General features: G+C 40.0%; 1 protein-coding gene across 5 annotated transcripts in view; it reads left to right on the forward strand.

Moving 5' to 3' along the window:
- Positions 1-19,357, forward strand: part of PPP2R5E (protein phosphatase 2 regulatory subunit B'epsilon) — a 204,166-nt gene that overhangs the window by 44,481 nt on the left and 140,328 nt on the right. For 3 of the 5 annotated variants that reach the window (XM_079912188.1, XM_079912191.1, XM_079912192.1), the window contains exons 1-2: positions 5,980-6,106; positions 8,526-8,689. In XM_079912188.1, coding sequence (XP_079768314.1) covers positions 8,533-8,689 — 157 coding nt within the window. In that variant the 5' untranslated portion in view covers positions 5,980-6,106; positions 8,526-8,532. Of the gene's footprint in view, positions 1-5,977; positions 6,107-8,525; positions 8,690-19,357 lie in introns of those variants that run through there. The other 2 variants (XM_079912190.1, XM_079912189.1) reach the window with 2 other exon arrangements.

Genomic DNA, 19,357 nt, shown 5'->3' on the forward strand with positions numbered 1-19,357 from the left:
GCCCCTTGAGAACATTTTAGCAGTGATTTACCTTATGTTCATAGGTTTTACCCAATTTTATTGATATGTTAAAAGCAATGTTTGCTCTTTATGATAGATAGATAAGAACCTTAGATGCAATATTCAGTCATAGGCTGCACTTTCTAAAATATGGCGTTGGTGTTGTAAGTGACACAGTAAAAATGACCTAGTGAAAAGCAGCAGTTTGCTAAGAATAAAGCTTATTTTCGTGTTTGGTAAGTCACTTCACCGTCTCTCCTCATGTAAGTGTATTCTAGGGGAACTTAACTCTGTAGGTGCAATTCTTAAGAATATCTGCCTTGAGTCTTAAAATAAAACCCAACAAATAAATTCGCCTTGATAAATTACATTAGGAAAGAATTTCTAGCAGGATCACTTTAAATGGTTTTCTTTCATGCTTAGGATTAGATTTCACCTAAAGATTTCATTTAGTTCAACCAGTAGAAAACCCCAGATTCAGGGCCTAAGAGTAAACTGAGGTTTGGAGAGGTTTAGTGACTTGGCCATGCCTTATTAGTCAGGATATTTTTTGGTGTAGGTTATAGACATTCGACTCCAAAGTGGCTTAAACAAAAAACGGAATTCACTGGGTCACACAACAGAAACTAGCTTCCAACATAGCTGAATCCAGCAGCTCCAATCATGTTCTTAAAACTCAGCATTTGCCAACGTTTTTCCCAGAGTATTGGCTTCCTCCGGGATGGAGGAGAGGGAGGGAGATGATCATAAGTAGCTCCAGCTTACATCATTTCTATGGTTTATTATCCAAAAGGAAGAGAGGCATCTCTCTCCCAGCTTTCACAGAGCAAATTTTGTGGAAGATCCAAGCGATCCCCTTGGATCCAAGAGAGATAACCCATCACTCTTGGTTAACAGTCCCACCAGGATCACATGAAGTGAGGAGTGTGGTCCTCAAAGGGAAAGTGGGGATGCGTGGGAAGCAGATACCCACCACACCAAGGCTAGGGCATTATTAAGGTGGGGCTAGGACTCAGTCCTAGTGCCGTTCTGAAGGTTGCAGTGAGAAAGAGAAATAGGTAAGCTTAGAGCAAAATAGTTTAAGCCTCTCTTAAAGGTGTATAAATTAGAAATGAATATAAAGCTTTGAAGTGATGTTAAGTCAAATGACCATTTTTTTCTTTTACTTTCAAAAGTATATGGATATTGTAAAATGCAAATCCCTGTTATTGCTAATGAACGCTCCTACACGCACTTGATCATTTAGTGTGGAAGTGGATTGAAAGGCATGCCTCTCATTTCCTTGCTCCTTGTTTTCTTCCTGTCACAGAGGGGTATTCCGGAATATAATTTTGAGGGGAAAAAAAAAGACAAAACTTAAAGAAAAATTTCTAAGTGGATAAAAGTATTAAAATGTGAAGAAAGTAGATGATTATGGTAATAACTAGTATTTACTTAGCAGTTAACATGTGCCAGGCACTATAGTAAGTGCATAACCTCATTTAAATCTGATGACCATCCTATGAGTTAGGAAGTGTTATTCTGCTCATTTAGAGGCCAGGAATCCCAGGCTGTGAGGAGTGAAAAATTTGCCCCAGCTCCTGGCTCTCAGAGCTGGGATTCCACCTTGGGTATATCTAATTCTAGAGTCTGTGTTCTCATCATTATGCTTATAATTAGTTATAACTTTAATTCATTTAATTGTATAAGTTGACTATTTTACCAGGAAAATTATTGCTTGTGGTGCATTATTTTGTGTTTTATCCTATGTGAAATAAAGTGCACTTGAAGCTGGCTTTCTCCTCCCCCTCCCTTTTTTTTTTGGTCCATTTTCCTTCCCCATCAGTGACATGGGGTCCCTGTTCCTGCCTTGATCCACTAGTGACCGAGGATCTCTCACTGCTAGGAATGGAACTGGAGCGCCTAAACATTTTAAATCTCAAGCTATAATTATACACATTAATCACATGGAAAGCCATGCATGACCTATGACTTTTGAGGCACATCTGAAAATGCAACTGTACTCTTTAAATTGCGACCCAAGAAAATGTCACTGCTGAGGGTGTTACCTGTGTAGATAAATGTGGCTCGAAGAAATATAACACCAAAGTCCCTTGTCTACACTAGCTGTGTATGTAATCTTTCATTGCTTTTCCTAAGAGAGCAGCTCTTGTCTCAGGCTTTTTCATTATTCTTCCCTCTCAGCTCACAACCAGTTTAATGTACCCTCCACCCGCACTCACAAATTGGGCTAGTCTACCTCTGATGATGTCGTCTTATCAGCATAGGTCTTTTCCTCCTATACTGGTTGATAATTGTTTTGATGATACTGCTGCTTATTATCTTATCCCTTCTTTAGTTCACCAGTCAGCTACCATTTGATAGTCTACTATGTCTTCCAGTCTCATCACATGGCCAGTCTGCCAGTAGGTTCATGATAAGCTCAGCCTTGATCTCTGGGAAGTGAATGCTTTCATCTGATAGCAATGGACAGTGTTTTGTCACTTGATAATGGCTTCCCAGATGGCTATAATGTATTTCTTTTTGTATTATCTGGAGTAGCAGTCTGCAAACTTTTTTGATCATTCATTCCGATCAGTGTATTTTTGGGGAGTAATTCTTAACCAAACATATGTATATTTATTTGTAAAGTATATATCATCATTAGCTTATAACTCAATTATAATATATGCTCAGGATGAAGTTCATTGTTTTTTTGTTTGTTTGTTTTGCGGTACGCGGGCCTCTCACTGTTGTGGCCTCTCCCGTTGCGGAGCACAGGCTCCGGACGCGCAGGCTCAGCGGCCACGGCTTACGGGCCTAGCCACTCCGCGGCATGTGGGATCTTCCCAGACTGGGGCACGAACCCGTGTCCCCTGCATCGGCAGGCGGACTCTCAACCACTGCGCCACCAGGGAAGCCCTGAAGTTCATTGTTAATAACAGTGGATATAAATCCACATTCAAATAATCTTGATGAATTTGATATTTTTTAAGCCAAAATTTGATTGGATTTATTGGATCGTTAATTTTGAAATGTGCTGTCAAAAAACCTGATACTGGGAGAAGTGTCAATTCCACCATTTGCTTATTTTCCTGTGGTTTCTTTGCAAAGGACTCTGGTAAACTAACTTGCCCATTTTCTATGGGTTAGTTTAATTAAACCTAGATAATCAGTAAGTCCTCTTTAACCTAGCAAACCACAATAAGTCATTACATGTTGACAAGGACTGACTGGGTGGGACCACCACTGCCAACCCCTGGAAATGGGTAACTCCCACTTTTCCTTGAGGACATCTCCTACGATGTTATGGGCCAAGAGACCATTCCATGGGCTGGGTCCCTCATTATGTATATAAAATATTATATAAAATATTTTTCTTTTTCGATTAGAACTAAGCATAAATAGATGTCCTCATATTTTCTTCTCCTGCATCCCAAATAGACTGACTTGCATCCTTCCTGGAATATACATACCCCTGGGATGCATCGCATGGACCTCCTTTAGAAACTGTTGGTCCAAGGAAAAATCTCTCACATAGGCAAGGATGTTTCCATTTAAAAAGACCTACTCATTTCAGTTACTCAGCCATTTTACAGAAAGTGAAAGAGTTTTGAAATGAATCATCTTTACAGATTCATAATTTGCAAGCAAAATCCCCACTCTACAAAATGTGAAATGTTCTAAGCAACAGCTGTGAGCATTTCAAACGTGCACTACTCTTGGACAATTCAATTGTTGCCAAGGGAAATTGAGTTGGCTTTAAAATCTTCCTTGGTTTGAATTCTGCATTTACCCTTAATCAGAAATTGAGCAAACAAGTTCTGCATGGCTGGGGCACTGAACTTTTCACGAAGACTGGTATGGGAAACTGAGATGTGGAAATGTAAGTTTCTTGAAGGTGGGAAGGAGACTGGTATTCTAGCCAGTTTTGTAAGGCCTAGGGGAGGTGAACTTTTCAGAGCAAACACAGACACTATCTATACAGTGACCAATCACCTGGAGTCAGTAGAGGAAGCCTGCTTCCATATAAGAGCACCATCTTTTCCTGTTTCCCATTTCAGTTCAAAACAGAAATTAAAAAAAATTTTAATGGCACAAAAAAAGACCCATTCAAGACCCATTTGCATGCATAGAAGTTTGCAACACTTGAGTGCTAAATAACACAAACAAGAGAAATAACAATGCATATTTTTGTTATTGTCAGTTGTATATATGTTACAGTTTTATTTATATATAGTTCTATTTCCTAACTGTATAGAAAACATGATATAATGCGAAGGGGAAAAACTACAGAACGGAATACACAATTTTAAAGAAAAAAAATACTGGACAGAAGTACACCAAAATGCTAACAGTGGTTATCTCTGGGTTGAAGGATTATAAACGTTATTTTTTGTACTAAGCATTAAGAATTTCTTTCTTCCTTCCTTTCTTTTTTTTTAAACCCTCTCAAAAGACATACGTAGAATCCACTCAAATAGAGCAAGAGTCCAAGAATATTCTCTGGAAATGCACCACTTGGCCTAGGACTCACTAAGGATGCAAACATATCTCTAAATATTTTATCACTTGTTCTAGCTAGAGTTAAGTGAAGCCTTCTCCATAAACTGTTTCGGATCCAACTTGCCAGTGAAGAGCTCCCAAGCTCCCGCAGTTTGAAGCTGGGTTTCCCTGCGCTCTGTACAGCGGGTGGGCCCAAGAGATTATCTCAATAAATGATCACAGAGCGTGGAGACCGCGTTCCCACCTGCACAAGTTACACTGAACTGGCCCCAACCAGGCTTGCAGGAGCTCCAGGGAGCTGATATTCAAAACAGAGGTTTAGGGAAAAGGAGACTAGGCGAGAGAGAATTCGAAGCGATACCCAACCCTTGGCCGGGCCCCAGGGGTTCAGATTTCCGTGCCAGGCCTCCCACAAGGTGGAGCGGAGAGCGACTGCTGGGGGCTTTACAGCCCCGGGCTGCGAGGGGCCCATCTACAAAGGCAGCGGCGCACAGGCTGCCTTTCTTTCTTTCTATGCGGCGCTGGTTCCCGTCCGAATGGGATTCCTCGAGTCCAGAAGGGCTAGCCTCGCCGCTGAAAGGGGCGGAATCAAGGGCCAGGGACGCCCCCACCCTTAGCCGACCCTTGCCCTTGGAATCCTCAGGTTGCAGACGACCGCCGCCCAGAGGATCCGCACAGCGCGGAAACCCATCGCACTGATGTCACGCGCACCCCTCCGGGTTTAAGGAGCTCGGCTCAGGCCTGGCGGCGGCAGCGGATCCCCACTTCAGCCTACCCTACCGCCTGGCGGAAGCGGCGGCAGCGCGGCCGGAGATCGCGGTTGCATCCGGGTCCCTCTCGCCTCAGCCCAATCCTCAGCCTCCTCTCTTCCCACCCTCCTGTTTCTCCGCCCCCCCGCCGCCAATCCCCGATCGGGTCTCAGCCCAACATGCTGACAAGGGAGTGAAGGCGGACGCCGGCCAATGAAGCCTCGCTTCCCGTTTGAAGCCTCCAGTGAGTGGGCGCTGGAGGCGGGCGCTGCTGGCCAGAAGGTTCGGTTGCGAGTGTGCCATGGACTCAGCTGCCCGGTGATATTGACAATAGGAGAGAGAAAGGGGCATTGACGGGGACTCACCGCGGGCACTGAACGGCGGCTCTGGCAGCGGCGGCTCCAGCCCCAGCGGGTCCTTCTTCTCCTTCCTTCTCCTCCTGCTGCCTCTGCGGATCCAGTCTTCCTCCCTCCCTTCCCCCCTCCCCTCGTCGTCGCTGCAGCCGCCGGGTCCGGGGCAACGAGCAGAGGCGCCGCCCGCCGGGAATGTGAGCGAGGAGCCACCGGCGGAGCCGCAGCGGGGTCGGTGCCGATTTGATGGGACGGGCCCGCGGGGGAGGATCGTGAGGCCGCCGCCGCCGCCGCCGCCGGAGCGCTGAGGTTCAGGTCCGGCCGTGAGGCCTAGAGGCGCCGCTGCCGCGGAACCGGAGGGACGCCGCGCCGGACAGCCGTCGCCCCGGGCTCCCTGCCGCTGTCCGGACCTCCCCCCGCACGCCCCGGTCCCGCCACCCGCCCCCGCTGCGGCCCTCTCTCCCGTCTCCCGCCCCTCCGAAACCACAGATCATCTTCGGATTCTTCTCCAGAAGCTTCAAGGTAACTTCGTCCCTCCAGCACCGCGGCTCGTCTGCTTCCTTTCCTCCTTTCCTGCCTTCTACCCGACCTCCTGGGGAACCTGCGGGGCACCGACCTGGGGAAGGCCTGGCCTGGGCCGGCGAGGGGTGCGATGGGGTGAGGTGCGGGAGAGGGAGCGCCGGTCCCACTTGTCTGATTTACCTGCAAATGCTTCTGATGATGCCTTTCATTCACTCTGCCCTCCACCCCCCTTTTTCTCCACCTTCCGGCATTGGAGGCGTATTCTTGTCCCCCTTTATCCACTGACGGGGGCGGGGGGGAGGAAAGGGGGATTGGTGTAGTGAGAAGGATTCTGTAGCAGCTTATCTTCTCCAGGGCTTGGGGTGGCACGGGGTGGGGTGGGGTGGGTGGGAGCAAACGGAGTATGTGAGCATCCCTACAGACCAACCTTTTCTCTGTCTTTCTCCTCCACCCCAGTACCCGCTTTGGGTTATCCTGTGCCTTGGAAATGCCCCGTGCCCAATGCTTAGAGGATGATAAAGCTTCGGGCGTCCTAGCCCACGGCGAAACCTGTTTCCCCGGGCTTTGTACGGACCCGCTGCTACTGCACGTTCAATTCTGCAGCGCTTTAGGGTTGAGATCCTTGACGTTTATCCTGGGCCGCGGGCAAATGATTAAAACAGAATTTGTTTTTGCTACCAGTAAATCATCTTTAGAGATGGGAGATAAAGAATAAAGGAGAGACAAAAAGAGTGGAGGAGGAACAGGATTTATGGAAATCTTGTGTTGTGAGGGTTAAATGTAGTCTAAATAATTCACATACCAGATTGGAAAAGCAGCCCCTAAATTTACAACATACAAATGTGATGTGGAGCTTCTTGCAGATGCAGTTATTATAAATTTTTAAGTCATCTTACTTCTTCTATAATCATTCATGGTTTGCAATTCCTTTTTATCTGTCACATTTTATTTAAGGCTAAATTAGATTGTTAAAAACTTTTTTAAAAAAGAGTACCAAACAGGACTTCAAAATTCCAAACCTCAACATCATATGGTTTTGTTTGTTTTTTGTTTATGTTTTTATTATTTTTACTTTGTCAGAATCCAGCTAATCCAGGTAACTTTTTATTCTCACACGTTCAGGAAAAAACTCCTTAACTCTTTTAGAGGTTAAAAAACACTTATGTTATGTATTGGAATGACAGGTGAGTAATTGCATTTCAGCATTTCCCCCATGTGCGTTATTTCTATTCAAGTCTGCCATTAATCTTCCATGGAGCATGGAGCCTCAGTGCCATAGAAATGATGGCATCTGTTTAAATTGGTGAATGAAACTGAGCTTAATCCTTGTTACTTTTAGGAAATAGCCTTCATTTTAATGATTTGAGAATGTTAAAAAAAATCCCAAATAACTGTTCAGTTCCATTAGTTTGATAGAATGAAAATTAATATTTGATGATGAACTTCAAGGGAACTCAACTTGGTTGTCTAAGTAGGCTGTGAATTTGTTTTTATTTCAACTTTGGTGTACCATTTCATCATAGTTTTGTTTATTAAGCTTTAGTAACTTCAGATGGCTTCATTCAAAAAGAAGACTTCTTTGAAATGATTTTAATTATGCCTTTTATGTGTTCTGTTTAAAGTAACCTAGCTTGTCCTCCTTTGTGGTGTGGTGTAGTTTATCATAGCTAACACAGCACATTGCATTAAAAGTCATGTCTTGGTAGTTGAGAAATTGTAAATTTCACCTGGCTGTGATACAGTGGTGTAGATTCTTGAAGTACCATAAGAGTTTCAACTCTAGAGCCCATTCATAATATTAACTATCTTGGGAAAATGTTTGGATGGAAATTTTGTAGCTGTAGAATAGTTCCTCAGTTACTTCTGGATCTCAAGATGAGAAGAGCTGTGCAGTTATAAAATGAGTACATGTTCAAGTATAAATGAACATCTTTTTGTTTGTTTGTTTGTTTGTTTGTTTTGCGGTACGCGGGCCTCTCACTGTTGTGGCCTCTCCCGTTGCGGAGCACAGGCTCCGGACGCGCAGGCTCAGCAGCCATGGCTCACAGGCCTAGCTGCTCCATGGCATGTGGGATCTTCCCAGACCGGGGCACAAACCCGTGTCCCCTGCATCGGCAAGTGGACTCTCAACCACTGCGCCACCAGGGAAGCCCTAAATGAACATCTTTAATGCATATCGTAGTGGGAGTAGCACAATGCATTAGCATTACAGTATTGCTTATATAGTACTTATATTCTGTTTTCCACCAAGTTTTTCTGTTTTCCCATTGAACATGTGACTGCTTTTAATTGATTTTATTTGCTTTCTTTTAAACATACTCCCATTTTCAAAAACAGTGTATGGGAATTTTAGAATTTGAGTAACTCACTTGAATGCTTCTACCTCGGGAATGTGTTGATGATACTTCTTTCTTTTCAGTAGGGATATGTCCTCAGCACCAACTACTCCTCCATCAGTGGATAAAGTAGACGGATTTTCTCGGAAGTCCGTCAGAAAAGCCAGACAGAAGAGGTCGCAAAGTTCCTCACAGTTTAGGTCTCAAGGCAAGCCTATTGAGTTAACACCTCTGCCGCTGCTAAAAGGTAAGGCTCATGACCAGGTGATGGATTCCTTTTCAATTGATCTTTTTGAATCTGTATATAATTTTCGTTTTTGTAGAGTTCCATATTTGTTAAAATTCCGTGTTGCAAATTGAAGAGATGGGAGGTTTCCGACATGTTGAAGTTATTGGTGTGTGATACACCCATTCCCCCTTTTAAAGGGTTCAATTTAATATAAATAGCCATGGACAAATGAAAATAAACTTATTATCAGAGAATCTCTCACATTGATAAGTAGAAAAACTGAATGCCACAGAAACTTTATGAGGTCTGGGTCTGTGTTTTTCTTATTGTCTTCTGTTGACATTTAGATGTATACATCGTATGCAGTGACAACTACAAATTGTACAGATTTAATCACAGGAGGTAGACCTAGTAGAGGAGATGGTGCCATTAACTTACATATAGAAAATGATGTTTGAAATAATTCATTTTTTAAAATTGAGAAAAAATGGTCAGTAATTGATTACATGCATTTTTGTTTTCAGATAGTACAAATAGAAAAAGTATTTGATGATCATATTGTTTATGGAATTAATGTGAGAACTTTTTTTTCTAAATTAAACCTTTTACCTTTTGTTTGAGTATGTGGGTACTTTTTGTTCCTTTTAATTTTTATCTATTTGCTTTATGTTTATGAACAAGCATTGTTTGAAATGTATCCGAACATAGCATTTATAGCATGGAGCTATTAGAATCTACCGTTGAAGGTAGATTTTTGTCTGCTGAACACTTAAAGAGTGAGGAGAAAGGGGACGTGAACAATACAATACACTTTACTGGCTCAGAGGAAATCAAAAAACTTGGTTGCTAGTTAGTTAGTGAACATTTTTGTCTGTAACAATTTGTGAAATCGGAAGGTATTAAAAGAAAAACTGGAGTGTGACTAGAAAAGATCCTCAAAATGTAGCCTAGGATGTTTCAAACTTCTGTTTTTCCCGTATGAACATTTTTTTTTAAGGGAGGAAGATTCATAAATGAGATTTCCATGTTTATACTTGAAATTGGTAAACATGAAATGAATACTATTACTGTAAAGATGATATATCTACAGTTAATGAAGATGAGCTCGTATGAGTTTGGGGGGAGAAAATTTTGACTAAAGTTTTTGCTGGTAAAAATGAAAATAGTCTTTATGAGGCTTTGGAAGAAAAATGAAGGAAAAACTCGCTAGGGATAAAAGTAACTGTACTTGAAATACAAAGTTGGGAGGTATATTGGATTCTTTAGTAGTTTATTTAATCTGAAATAGACATGTAATAGCTATTAGCATCTATATCTGGCAACGGATTTTATTCTGAGGAAGCAGTTTAAACTTTCTTAGGGTTAGAACAAATTTAAACTTTGTTATATTAATTTCTTGGGGCCCATGGTAAACATTTAAATTAGAACTTAACTGACCACTCAGAGCCATGGTGTTGGTTTTGTGGGTAGTGAAAGAAGCATGCGTGAGAAGAATTTGGCACATGTTTTAATATTTTGTTGTTTCTTATCTCATTTAAAAAAATTGTAATATATGTATAACATAAAATTGACCATTTTACCTATTTTTAAGTGTGCATTAAGCATGGCATTAGGTACATTCACATTGTTGTATGTCCATCACCACCACTCATCTCTAAGACTTTTCATCTTTCCCAGCTGAAACTCTGTATCCATTAAACACTAACTCCCCATTACCCCTCCCCCAACCTCTTTGCAACCACTACTGTCTCTGAATTTGACTATTCTAGGTATCTCCTATAGGGGGAATCCTACAATGTTTGTCTCTTTTGTGGTTGGCTTATTTCACTTAGCATAATGTCCTCAAGATTCATCCATGTTGTAGCATGTGTCAGAATTTCTTTTCTTTTTAAGGCTGAATAATATTCCATCGTGTGTGCGTGTGTGTGTGTGTGTGTGTATGTATATATATGCCATGTATTGTTTATCCATCTGTCAATGGATACATGAGTTCCTTCCACCTTTCAGTGATTGTGAATAACGCTGCTATGAGAACATGGGTGTACAAATATCGTTTTGAGTCCCTGCTTTCACTTGGGTATATACCCAGAAGAATTGCTGGAGCATATGTTTAAATTTTGAGGAACTGCCATACTGTTTTCCACAGCAGCTGTACCATTTTACATCCCTACCAGCAGAGCCCAAGGCTTCTTCCAATTTCTCCACATTCTCACAGACACTTGTTATTTTCTTTTCCTTTTTTTTCTTTTCGATAATAGCCATCATAATGTGTATGAAGTAGTATTTCATTGTGATTTTTATTTGCATTTCCCTAGTGATTAGTGACATTGAGTATCTTTTCATGTGCTTTTTGGCCATTTGTATATCCTTTTCTCATATTTTAAGTGGAGTCTGATAGTATTGTAAAATTTCCAAGAATTCTGCTCTCCAAGAATATGATTTTTGTGAACTTGTATGTTTTGCCAGCATAGGAGCATTGGAGAGCAACAAGATCATATAATACTAGATACATCCACAAGCTTAAATTCCAGACAGACTAAAAGTGATTCTTGTGTAATAAGCACGTTCTGGGAAAATATTCCGGGAAGCATTCCATAAATTAGATTTCCATATCTGTAGAATAACAAAGAAGTACAATCATGTATAGACTTTAGAAATGTGTATTTGTTCTTGATTATTATAGTGAATGTAAAGAGTTTGTTGAATAACATTTGTTTTCCTTACAATGGATTGACTTTTATTTGTGTGCCTTCTCACAACTTTAGGAGGTGGTTTATGAAATATAAGGAAAACATAAAAGGAATTTTTTTTTTACCATTTCCTTAGGAAAAACCAGAGTAAATTATATATGCATGCCAAAGGGTAGTTATTGATTTAATTTTCTATAGAATTGTTTTGACTGAATTGGAAGGTTTAAGATAATTTTATTTGGGGGTGCAGTATAAACTGTAGTTGAATTTTGGGGGTTGCTTTAAAGAGTAAAGAAAAAACATGTCCTTAAGGTCTTTAATTTTAGGTGAGTTTGAAAACAGAAATTGTGTAAACATAGTAATTATGTAGCTCATCTTTTTAATATGTAATTTTTGAAAGCTCAAAAATTAGGTATTCATTAATCACTTGTTTTGTGTGTTTGCCTTATAAGAATGCTTATTATATGCATGGTATATTTGACTGACTTATAAGTAACACTGCCATTATTTCTTAGCATTTTAAAAGTCTCTTCACTTGCAGCACTGTAACAAACTGAAAGTTTCATCTCCTTTGCTCTTTTCCTAATAGGTGGGTTTTTGAAATTTGTATCAATGATGTTATTTTTCTGTAGACAGCAACACCAGCATGTAGTTTTGTGTAAATATATCAGAGTGACCTGGCTTTTCCTGCAATTGTGAAATTGCAGGATAGACCTTGACATGTAGACATTTGAGTTTTCTCCATAAAGTACTTCTGAAAATATTTTCAGAAGGTCCTAAAGTTTTTGAGCTTGAAGGACTTTTACTCATTTTCCTGATAAGGGGAATTCAGTAGAGGTTGAGTGCCTTATGTGCTTGATAAGAAAGTAAAGACTTGGATGCTTTCTGGGTGCCTGCACAGCAGGACATAAAGCAAGCTTGGACAGTTACCTAGGTAAGTCGCTGAATAAGGACAAAATAAACACTTAGGCAAATGGACACACACACATTAGTAACAATAGCAATAATAATAATAACTACTAGGGGTAGTCGTATCTGGTTAGGTGGTTTATGTTTTCTACCCACGCCATATTTCCTTCTCGTTTTAACTTTAAACGATTATATAAGTTTAGATTTGAGTGAGATGTTTTTGAAAGTTACCACCTCTTTGAAAATGGGATTATAATGAAAGTGGCATCATTGTTGCTAGCCTCACAATTCATCATAAGTTTCTAAAGCATTTTGCTCATAGTTTGGACAGTCAGTATCAAACATTCCAAAAACTTTGATGGCTGGAGGTGCTGTTCAGCAGAAACTCTTTGCCCCTTGGTGTTGAAACCTTTAGATTGGTAACGTATTTCTGTAACACTAATTCTCTGATGTTTTTTTAACTCTACGCTTACGATTCAGCTTACATTTTTATTTTATAGGGTGACAGTTTGTAAGGACTTGAAAAATTCCAAGTTAAAACTAGTTTGTGTGCTTTTAAAATTATTGGATGGGGTAATTCGTCTCTTTCATCTTTATCTGCTTTGTATAGTGTAAAGGAGCATACAGATAGAATTCCCAGTTTTATAATGGACTAGTGCTCTAAACTGTATTTATAATGTGAATGATCTCCTAAGAAATAATGTCCTCGATTTTGGTGTTCACTGTCTTCCTTATAGGTTATGCCGTGGTGTCGCATGGGAGGAAGTACACGGGCTTTGTTGCCTGCAAGAGTCCTGGCTAGCTCACTAGCTGTGTTGCCTGGGGCAAGCGAGTTAGCTTTGGAAAGCTTGGTTTTCTTGTCTGTCAAATGGGGATGATAATAAAAATCAAGAGACGCGGCAGTACCACATTCAATATATTACTAACTGTTGTCATTTAACTGGGATTTCAGAAGTTACAATATGAATAATGTGAAATTATTATTTGACTTTTTGTATTTTCCTAGCAAAAAAGTTGAAACTGGAGATTTCTCTGAAAATTATGAAACAAGAGCATAGTTTTGAGGTCATGAACCTTTTTCAACCCCCAAATACAAAGAAACAGTGTGCAAATGTGTTGAATTTAGTAGACTAGTTATTTTAAGCATCTTTACGTGGCGGTATTTCACCTTCTGCATTGGTATCCTGCCACATTTTTTAGTGTAGTGCTTTTTGACTTATTCGTTTTTTGAATAGATAATACAGTTATATAGTTCAAATTCCAAAAGATACAAAAGGATGTATAATGAAAAATCTTCCTCCCAAGTCGGTTTTCCTAATTAGCTCCCCTTCCCAGAAACAGCCAGTCATAATATACTTGTATTGTAGGTATAGGCATTCTTAAACCCTTGAATGAATTTGAAATGCATTGAGCAGGCTGAAATTATATGCACATTTTGTATGAATTTGTCCATTTTTTAAGTGGGATAATTCCATAGCATTTTTCAAATTCTCAAAGGGGTGTCTGAATCAAAAAAGTTAAGAACCATTGATCTAGTTGGTACCTTAGATTAACGATGTATGTTCTTTTTTTTCTTTCCCATTATAGTTTATTACAAGATATTGAATATAATTCTTTGTAGGACCTTGTTGTCATTTATCTATTTTATATATAGTAGTTTGCGTCTGCTAATCCCCAACTCCTGCTTTATCCCCTCTCCCCCCACCCGTCTTCCTCTTTGGTAACCATAAGTTTGCCTTTTATGTCCGTGAGTCTGTCTCTGTTCTGTAAATAAGTTCATTTGTAATTGATGTATATTCCTTAGGCAACTAAACTGTAGTGTGAGTGTGTGCGTATGTGTGAATGGTTTTAAAAAAATAATCGTAGCTTGGCTTTTGAACCAGAAGAACATCTGTAAGTTAATAGGTGTTAACATACAGCTTTGCAGCCTTTGAAGCAATGTGGTAATATATTTCTTTGGGGGAAGAAATTATAAGATCTTGCGCAAAACCAGTATCAAATGACACTGTTATCATGTGTGAAAGATTATACTAGTTGTAGTGAAGAGGCATTTCATTCACTTTTAGGTGAGAATTTTATATATCTATATCTATATCTCCTAATAGTTTGTTTCTGTAGCATAGAGAAAATTCCCATACAAAGTCTCATGTGGGCCAAAATGAGAGTAAGCGTTCCTGATTCGTGAATCATTTAAAAGTAGGGTAAGCAGCTTGCATTCATATCCGTCCCATCTGAGTGTGATAATTACTGCTTAGTTCTTAACTTAGGGTTCATGGATTTCTCGTTGGGGATAGGGTGTGTGCATCGTGGATGGGCTTCAAGTTTCTAAGAACCTCCAAAAATTATATGTAAAGTTTCTGTGTAGGTGCATTTGGTTTTTTTTTTTGGAGGATAGAGTTCATTGCTTTCATCAACTTCTCAAAGATTTAGCTCTACCATTCCTGCTCTTTCCCCAGAGTTAAGAGCTTTTGGCTTAGACCAAAAGATTGGGAATTATTATTATTATCGTTTTTCCTGAGTATCATGTTAGCTTTATGTGTGTGCAGATGCACTGGATACTTACCAATAAATATTGTAAGCTTTAAACAGAATTCATCATAAAATGGGTCTCTCCAGGATATAACCCATCCAGGGCATAAAAATGTTAAGGTGCCAAATGAAACCTCTCCTAAGGTGAGGTGGTCCTTTTCTACTTAGAACTTTCTTCTCTTGACTTTGTATCATTCTTCAAGTTTCAGCACAAATGGGACCTTCTTAGGGACCATCCTTCATCACTTTTAAAAATAGTCTCCTTTGACGTTTCTATCACTCTGTTGTTTTTTGCATCATATTTATAATCTGAAATTATTTTATCTTTGTTCACTTGTATGTTATCTGTTTTTCCTCCCCCATGAGAATATAATCTTTGGTGTAGAAACCTTGTTTCTCTTATCTCTAGGGGCTAGATCAGTGCCTCATACATAGTTGGTATTCAATAAGTATTTGTTAGTAAATGAATGAACGTTGTTAGTTGAAAACATCGAGGTTATTAGTAATAGCACTATAGACATTTATTTTTCCTTTCTAAATATTAAATTTTGCCCCCCAAACCCAGGCCATGCAGATTTTATTTTAACTAGTAATTTACACAAATTTTTTTTTTTTTTTTTTTGCGGTACGCGGGCCTCTCACTGTTGTGGCCTCTCCTGTTGCAGAGCACAGGCTCCAGACGCGCAGGCTCAGCAGCCATGGCTCACGGGCCTAGCCACTCTGTGGCATGTGGGATCTTCCCGGACCGGGGCTCGAACCCGTGTCCCCTGCATCGGCAGGTGGACTCTCAACCACTGCGCCACCAGGGAAGCCCTACACAAAATTATAAACTTGTTTAATGAAGACTTTTTATTTTTAAAGGATCAAATTGCTGAGTGTTCACTTAAAAAGCTGAGAGTGGTTTTCTTCTCTGGTAATTCTGCATGTTTCAGGTTAAAAACAGAAGTGACATCTTGTGGAGAGAGGATGGAGTGGATTTTATGTATGACAGACATTCCTTTTACTTAGGAGATTCATCACTTTCATTTTGTAGAAGTTAAGATATTAAGTATAGTGAAATTTCTTTTTTCTGCTGGTGTTTGGGGACTGAATTACAGGCTGATCAGATCACCAGGCTTTCTTTCTTTGTATAGTTTAAGAGAGAATAGCATATCTGATATTATAATGGACTTTCAAAGCAGTGTTTTATGGTCAAATTTTCTCTTGTCTTTAAAACTTTTATAATAATGTAAGTTCTTAATATTAACTAGATTTTGTAGTGCTTGAAAAAAAACAGTAAAGTTTCTAGATATTACAAAATGGCTAACTAAAGTAGTTCTTCGGTTTGTTTGTCAGTAATGACATTCTCTTTTACCACTTAAAAATATTTTTCTACCTTTTGTATTGTAAGATTTCATAAAAACAAAACAGGGATCTTATTTTTATATTATAGTAGAATTATGCATAAAGGAACTTATTAATTAAACAGTATAATATTATATTATTACCTAATAATAGTATATACCTAATATATGTAACATATTACCTGAGGGAGGCAGGTGGCCTCTCTGAGGTAAGAATGGAGGCTCTGGGGTAACACACACGTAGGTTCGAATTCTAGGTCCACTCACAGACATGTGACTTCCAAGCACTGGTTTTTTTATCTCCAAAACTGGGAGAGGAACCCACTTCGTAAGGTCAGATTAAGTGCCATCAAGCAGGTAACATTTAGCTCAGTGCTGACGATGTTGTAGGAGTTGAAGAATATTAACTATTATAATTATAGGAAGAACTGTGTAGTGTAAAATGTATGCCAGTGTTTCAGTTGATTATTTCTTTAATACATTACATGAATTATTTACACTTAAGGAAGAAAAATATGGAGTATGTGGAGCTGTGAGAATTAGACTTTTAAAGCAAAAAGGAGAACTGCTTCTTGTGGAACAATCTCAGCATTACTGTTTAGTCAACATTAGTTTGAAACTGACTTCTCATTTCAGGAATAAGAACTTAAGGTGGCTAATGTGATTATTTTCAAGGGAAATTCCATTTGTGGAGAGTTAACCAGGAGAAATTATTGTTAGGTAAACTCATTTTGGAAGTTGTCTAGTAGGACAGGATCTGCAAACTTGTTGTGATTGCTTACTCCTATCAGTAAAAATAATGTATATTTCTGTTTATATGTTGCACACATGTGCTATTATACGAATATATAATGCATGTTAAGAATATACACAGACATAGAAAGTTAAAAAGGATGATACTGGAAAATAAAATGTGTAGATGTTCTTAATACTTAATTTTTTTACCTCCTTTTCCCTTGCTCACCTCCCAGCACATTCACTAACCCTAACACATCTTTGTTTTGACATTTTGCTTCATAGAGAGAACCTTCTCTTCAGGTTTTGAGCCTCGTTAATTTTGTAGCATTTTGTTTTGAGCCAGAAAGAGTTGACATTGGAGCCAGATGTGGAGAGTGAATGAGAAAACTTCTTTCTTTATCTTATTGAGGTTTTTGTCTAGGCTTTTGAATTTATTGCACCTTAAAGAAACAAAATCTGAATTGAGGATTTTGCCAGTTTAAGGAGTATCATAGAAGGTTCTTTGTCGAGGGCTCTTATTTTGCTGTTGATGGGTGGGTTTCAGAGTGTCCTTAACCCTCTTGAAATTCCAGGCAGTTTTTGTGTCTCTGTGCAGATTGACATTTTTTTTGGGCAGAGGGTTTAGAGCTTTCATCAGATTCTCAAAGGAGTTTCCCTAAGGGCTAGCAACCATTGCCTTGGGTGGTAGGTGTCAGTTTCCTCACTCAGAGCAGAGAGAGAGAATTTGTCATATAATTCCTTTCTGTAGAAGGGAGATCTCATGTCAAGAGGTTTCTCCTGCATGTGTTTTCTGATTTTTAATTCTTTTTTTTTTTGATTTTTAATTCTTTTTGATACCAAACAGAACTTTAAAAGGTATTTGAGGGTAGAAGTTACTACATGACCCCAGTGTGGTTGTTTGGAAATTTTTGATCAGTGTCATTTGAAAAATTAAGCTGCTTGAATAGAACTACCATTGGTAAAATTGAGAGTGCCTGGAAAATAGCGTTTTCTCTGGAACAGCTGTGGACCTGGAAGAAGTCGGGAGGAGAAACTCAGGTTCTCTTTGCTGGTGAAGAAATAAGTTAGTAACCAGTGAAGGAGAAGAGAAGCAGTATCTCTTGGTCCTGCTGTGTGCCAGGTGAGGTACCACATGGTGTCACATTGAAGCTTCCCAACAACACCAAGAACAAGGGATGTTTGCTGTTGACTGCGGGTGGAGAGAGCCTGAGTTGGGACCCCAGTTCCATCCGGTTCCAAAGCCAGGGCCTTTTCCATTATGTGCATTAGTGGTGGATGAACACAGGTGAGCACTGGAGCTAACAGCCTGCTTGTTCATGCTGTGCTGGGATGATTTATTACGTGAATCATCTTACTACCTCTTGTAAGAACCCTGAAAATTGTGAGGAGACTGAGGTGACGAGAAAGAGAAGTGGAGAATAGAAGCGGGGGGAGCAGCCAGGCTGGCAGTGGCACTGTGGGTGGTGGATGGTGACAGGGAAGAGTTGAGGAAGAGCAGCAGGCCTCACAGACTCAGCTCCTTGGAAAGGCCAAGGCAGTGCCACCAAGAGGCAGACAGGAAGGACAGCCAGCACCTCACGTTGGCAGGGAGGGGGAGATGCCTCTCTGGACCCCTGTGGGACACAAATGCTGTCACCATAAAGGCGGGAGAGTTAGAGTTTGGTAAACAGGTAGCATTCTGGCAGTGGTATTTTTTACCATCATCTTCCCATCTTTGGGAACTAGCATATGGTAGGAAAGGATATGGGTTCAAGCCTGGGTGATAATTCCACGTCTGTGATTTGAGATCAGGTATTTAACCTCTTTGGAGCTTCAGTTTCCACTTTTGTAAAATGGGACTCATACATCCCAAGGTGGTTGTGAGGAATGAGATAATGTGGGTAAACTGCTAATGTGTGGTCGGTGGCCTAATAAATATTCCTTCCCTTGTTTGTCTGTTTGCCATTGATCTTTCTTTGAGTCACTCCTGTGGGCCTGCATCGTGTTTCAGAATACACAGTGTTGTGAGGGAAGGGGTCTGGCAAAAGTTCCTCCATTTATGTAGGCACCATGAAGGACTTTCATCTTAAGGTGTGGTTACATTTTATGTAATTAACCTGCCGTTGCTAGTGCCTGGAACACTGTTCAAAGTCAAACGTTAAAACATTAAAAAGAACGTGGAGAAAATTGGGACTTGCCACCATTTCAGGAAAAGTACTGTCTTCTAACAAGGAAGATGAAGGCTTTGGAATTAGCCTTTCACCAAAGCAAGCCCAGAAGACAATATCTGGGAATGGAGGGGTTGCGCCTTTGCCATGCCTAATAAGGATATACAGTGAGAGTTCAGAGTGGTTTCAGGCTCCAGAGGACCTCTCATACATTCTTACATTAGCAGTTTGGAAATCACAGCTACATTGTACCTTCCACATTATAGGCATGTACCACTTTTCTTTTTGAATGAGTATTTTGAATTCAAGGACATTTGTAGCAAAAATGAA

The sequence above is a fragment of the Stenella coeruleoalba genome (genome assembly GCF_951394435.1).
Source record: "Stenella coeruleoalba genome assembly, chromosome: 2".
Classification (NCBI taxonomy): Eukaryota; Metazoa; Chordata; class Mammalia; order Artiodactyla; family Delphinidae; genus Stenella; species Stenella coeruleoalba.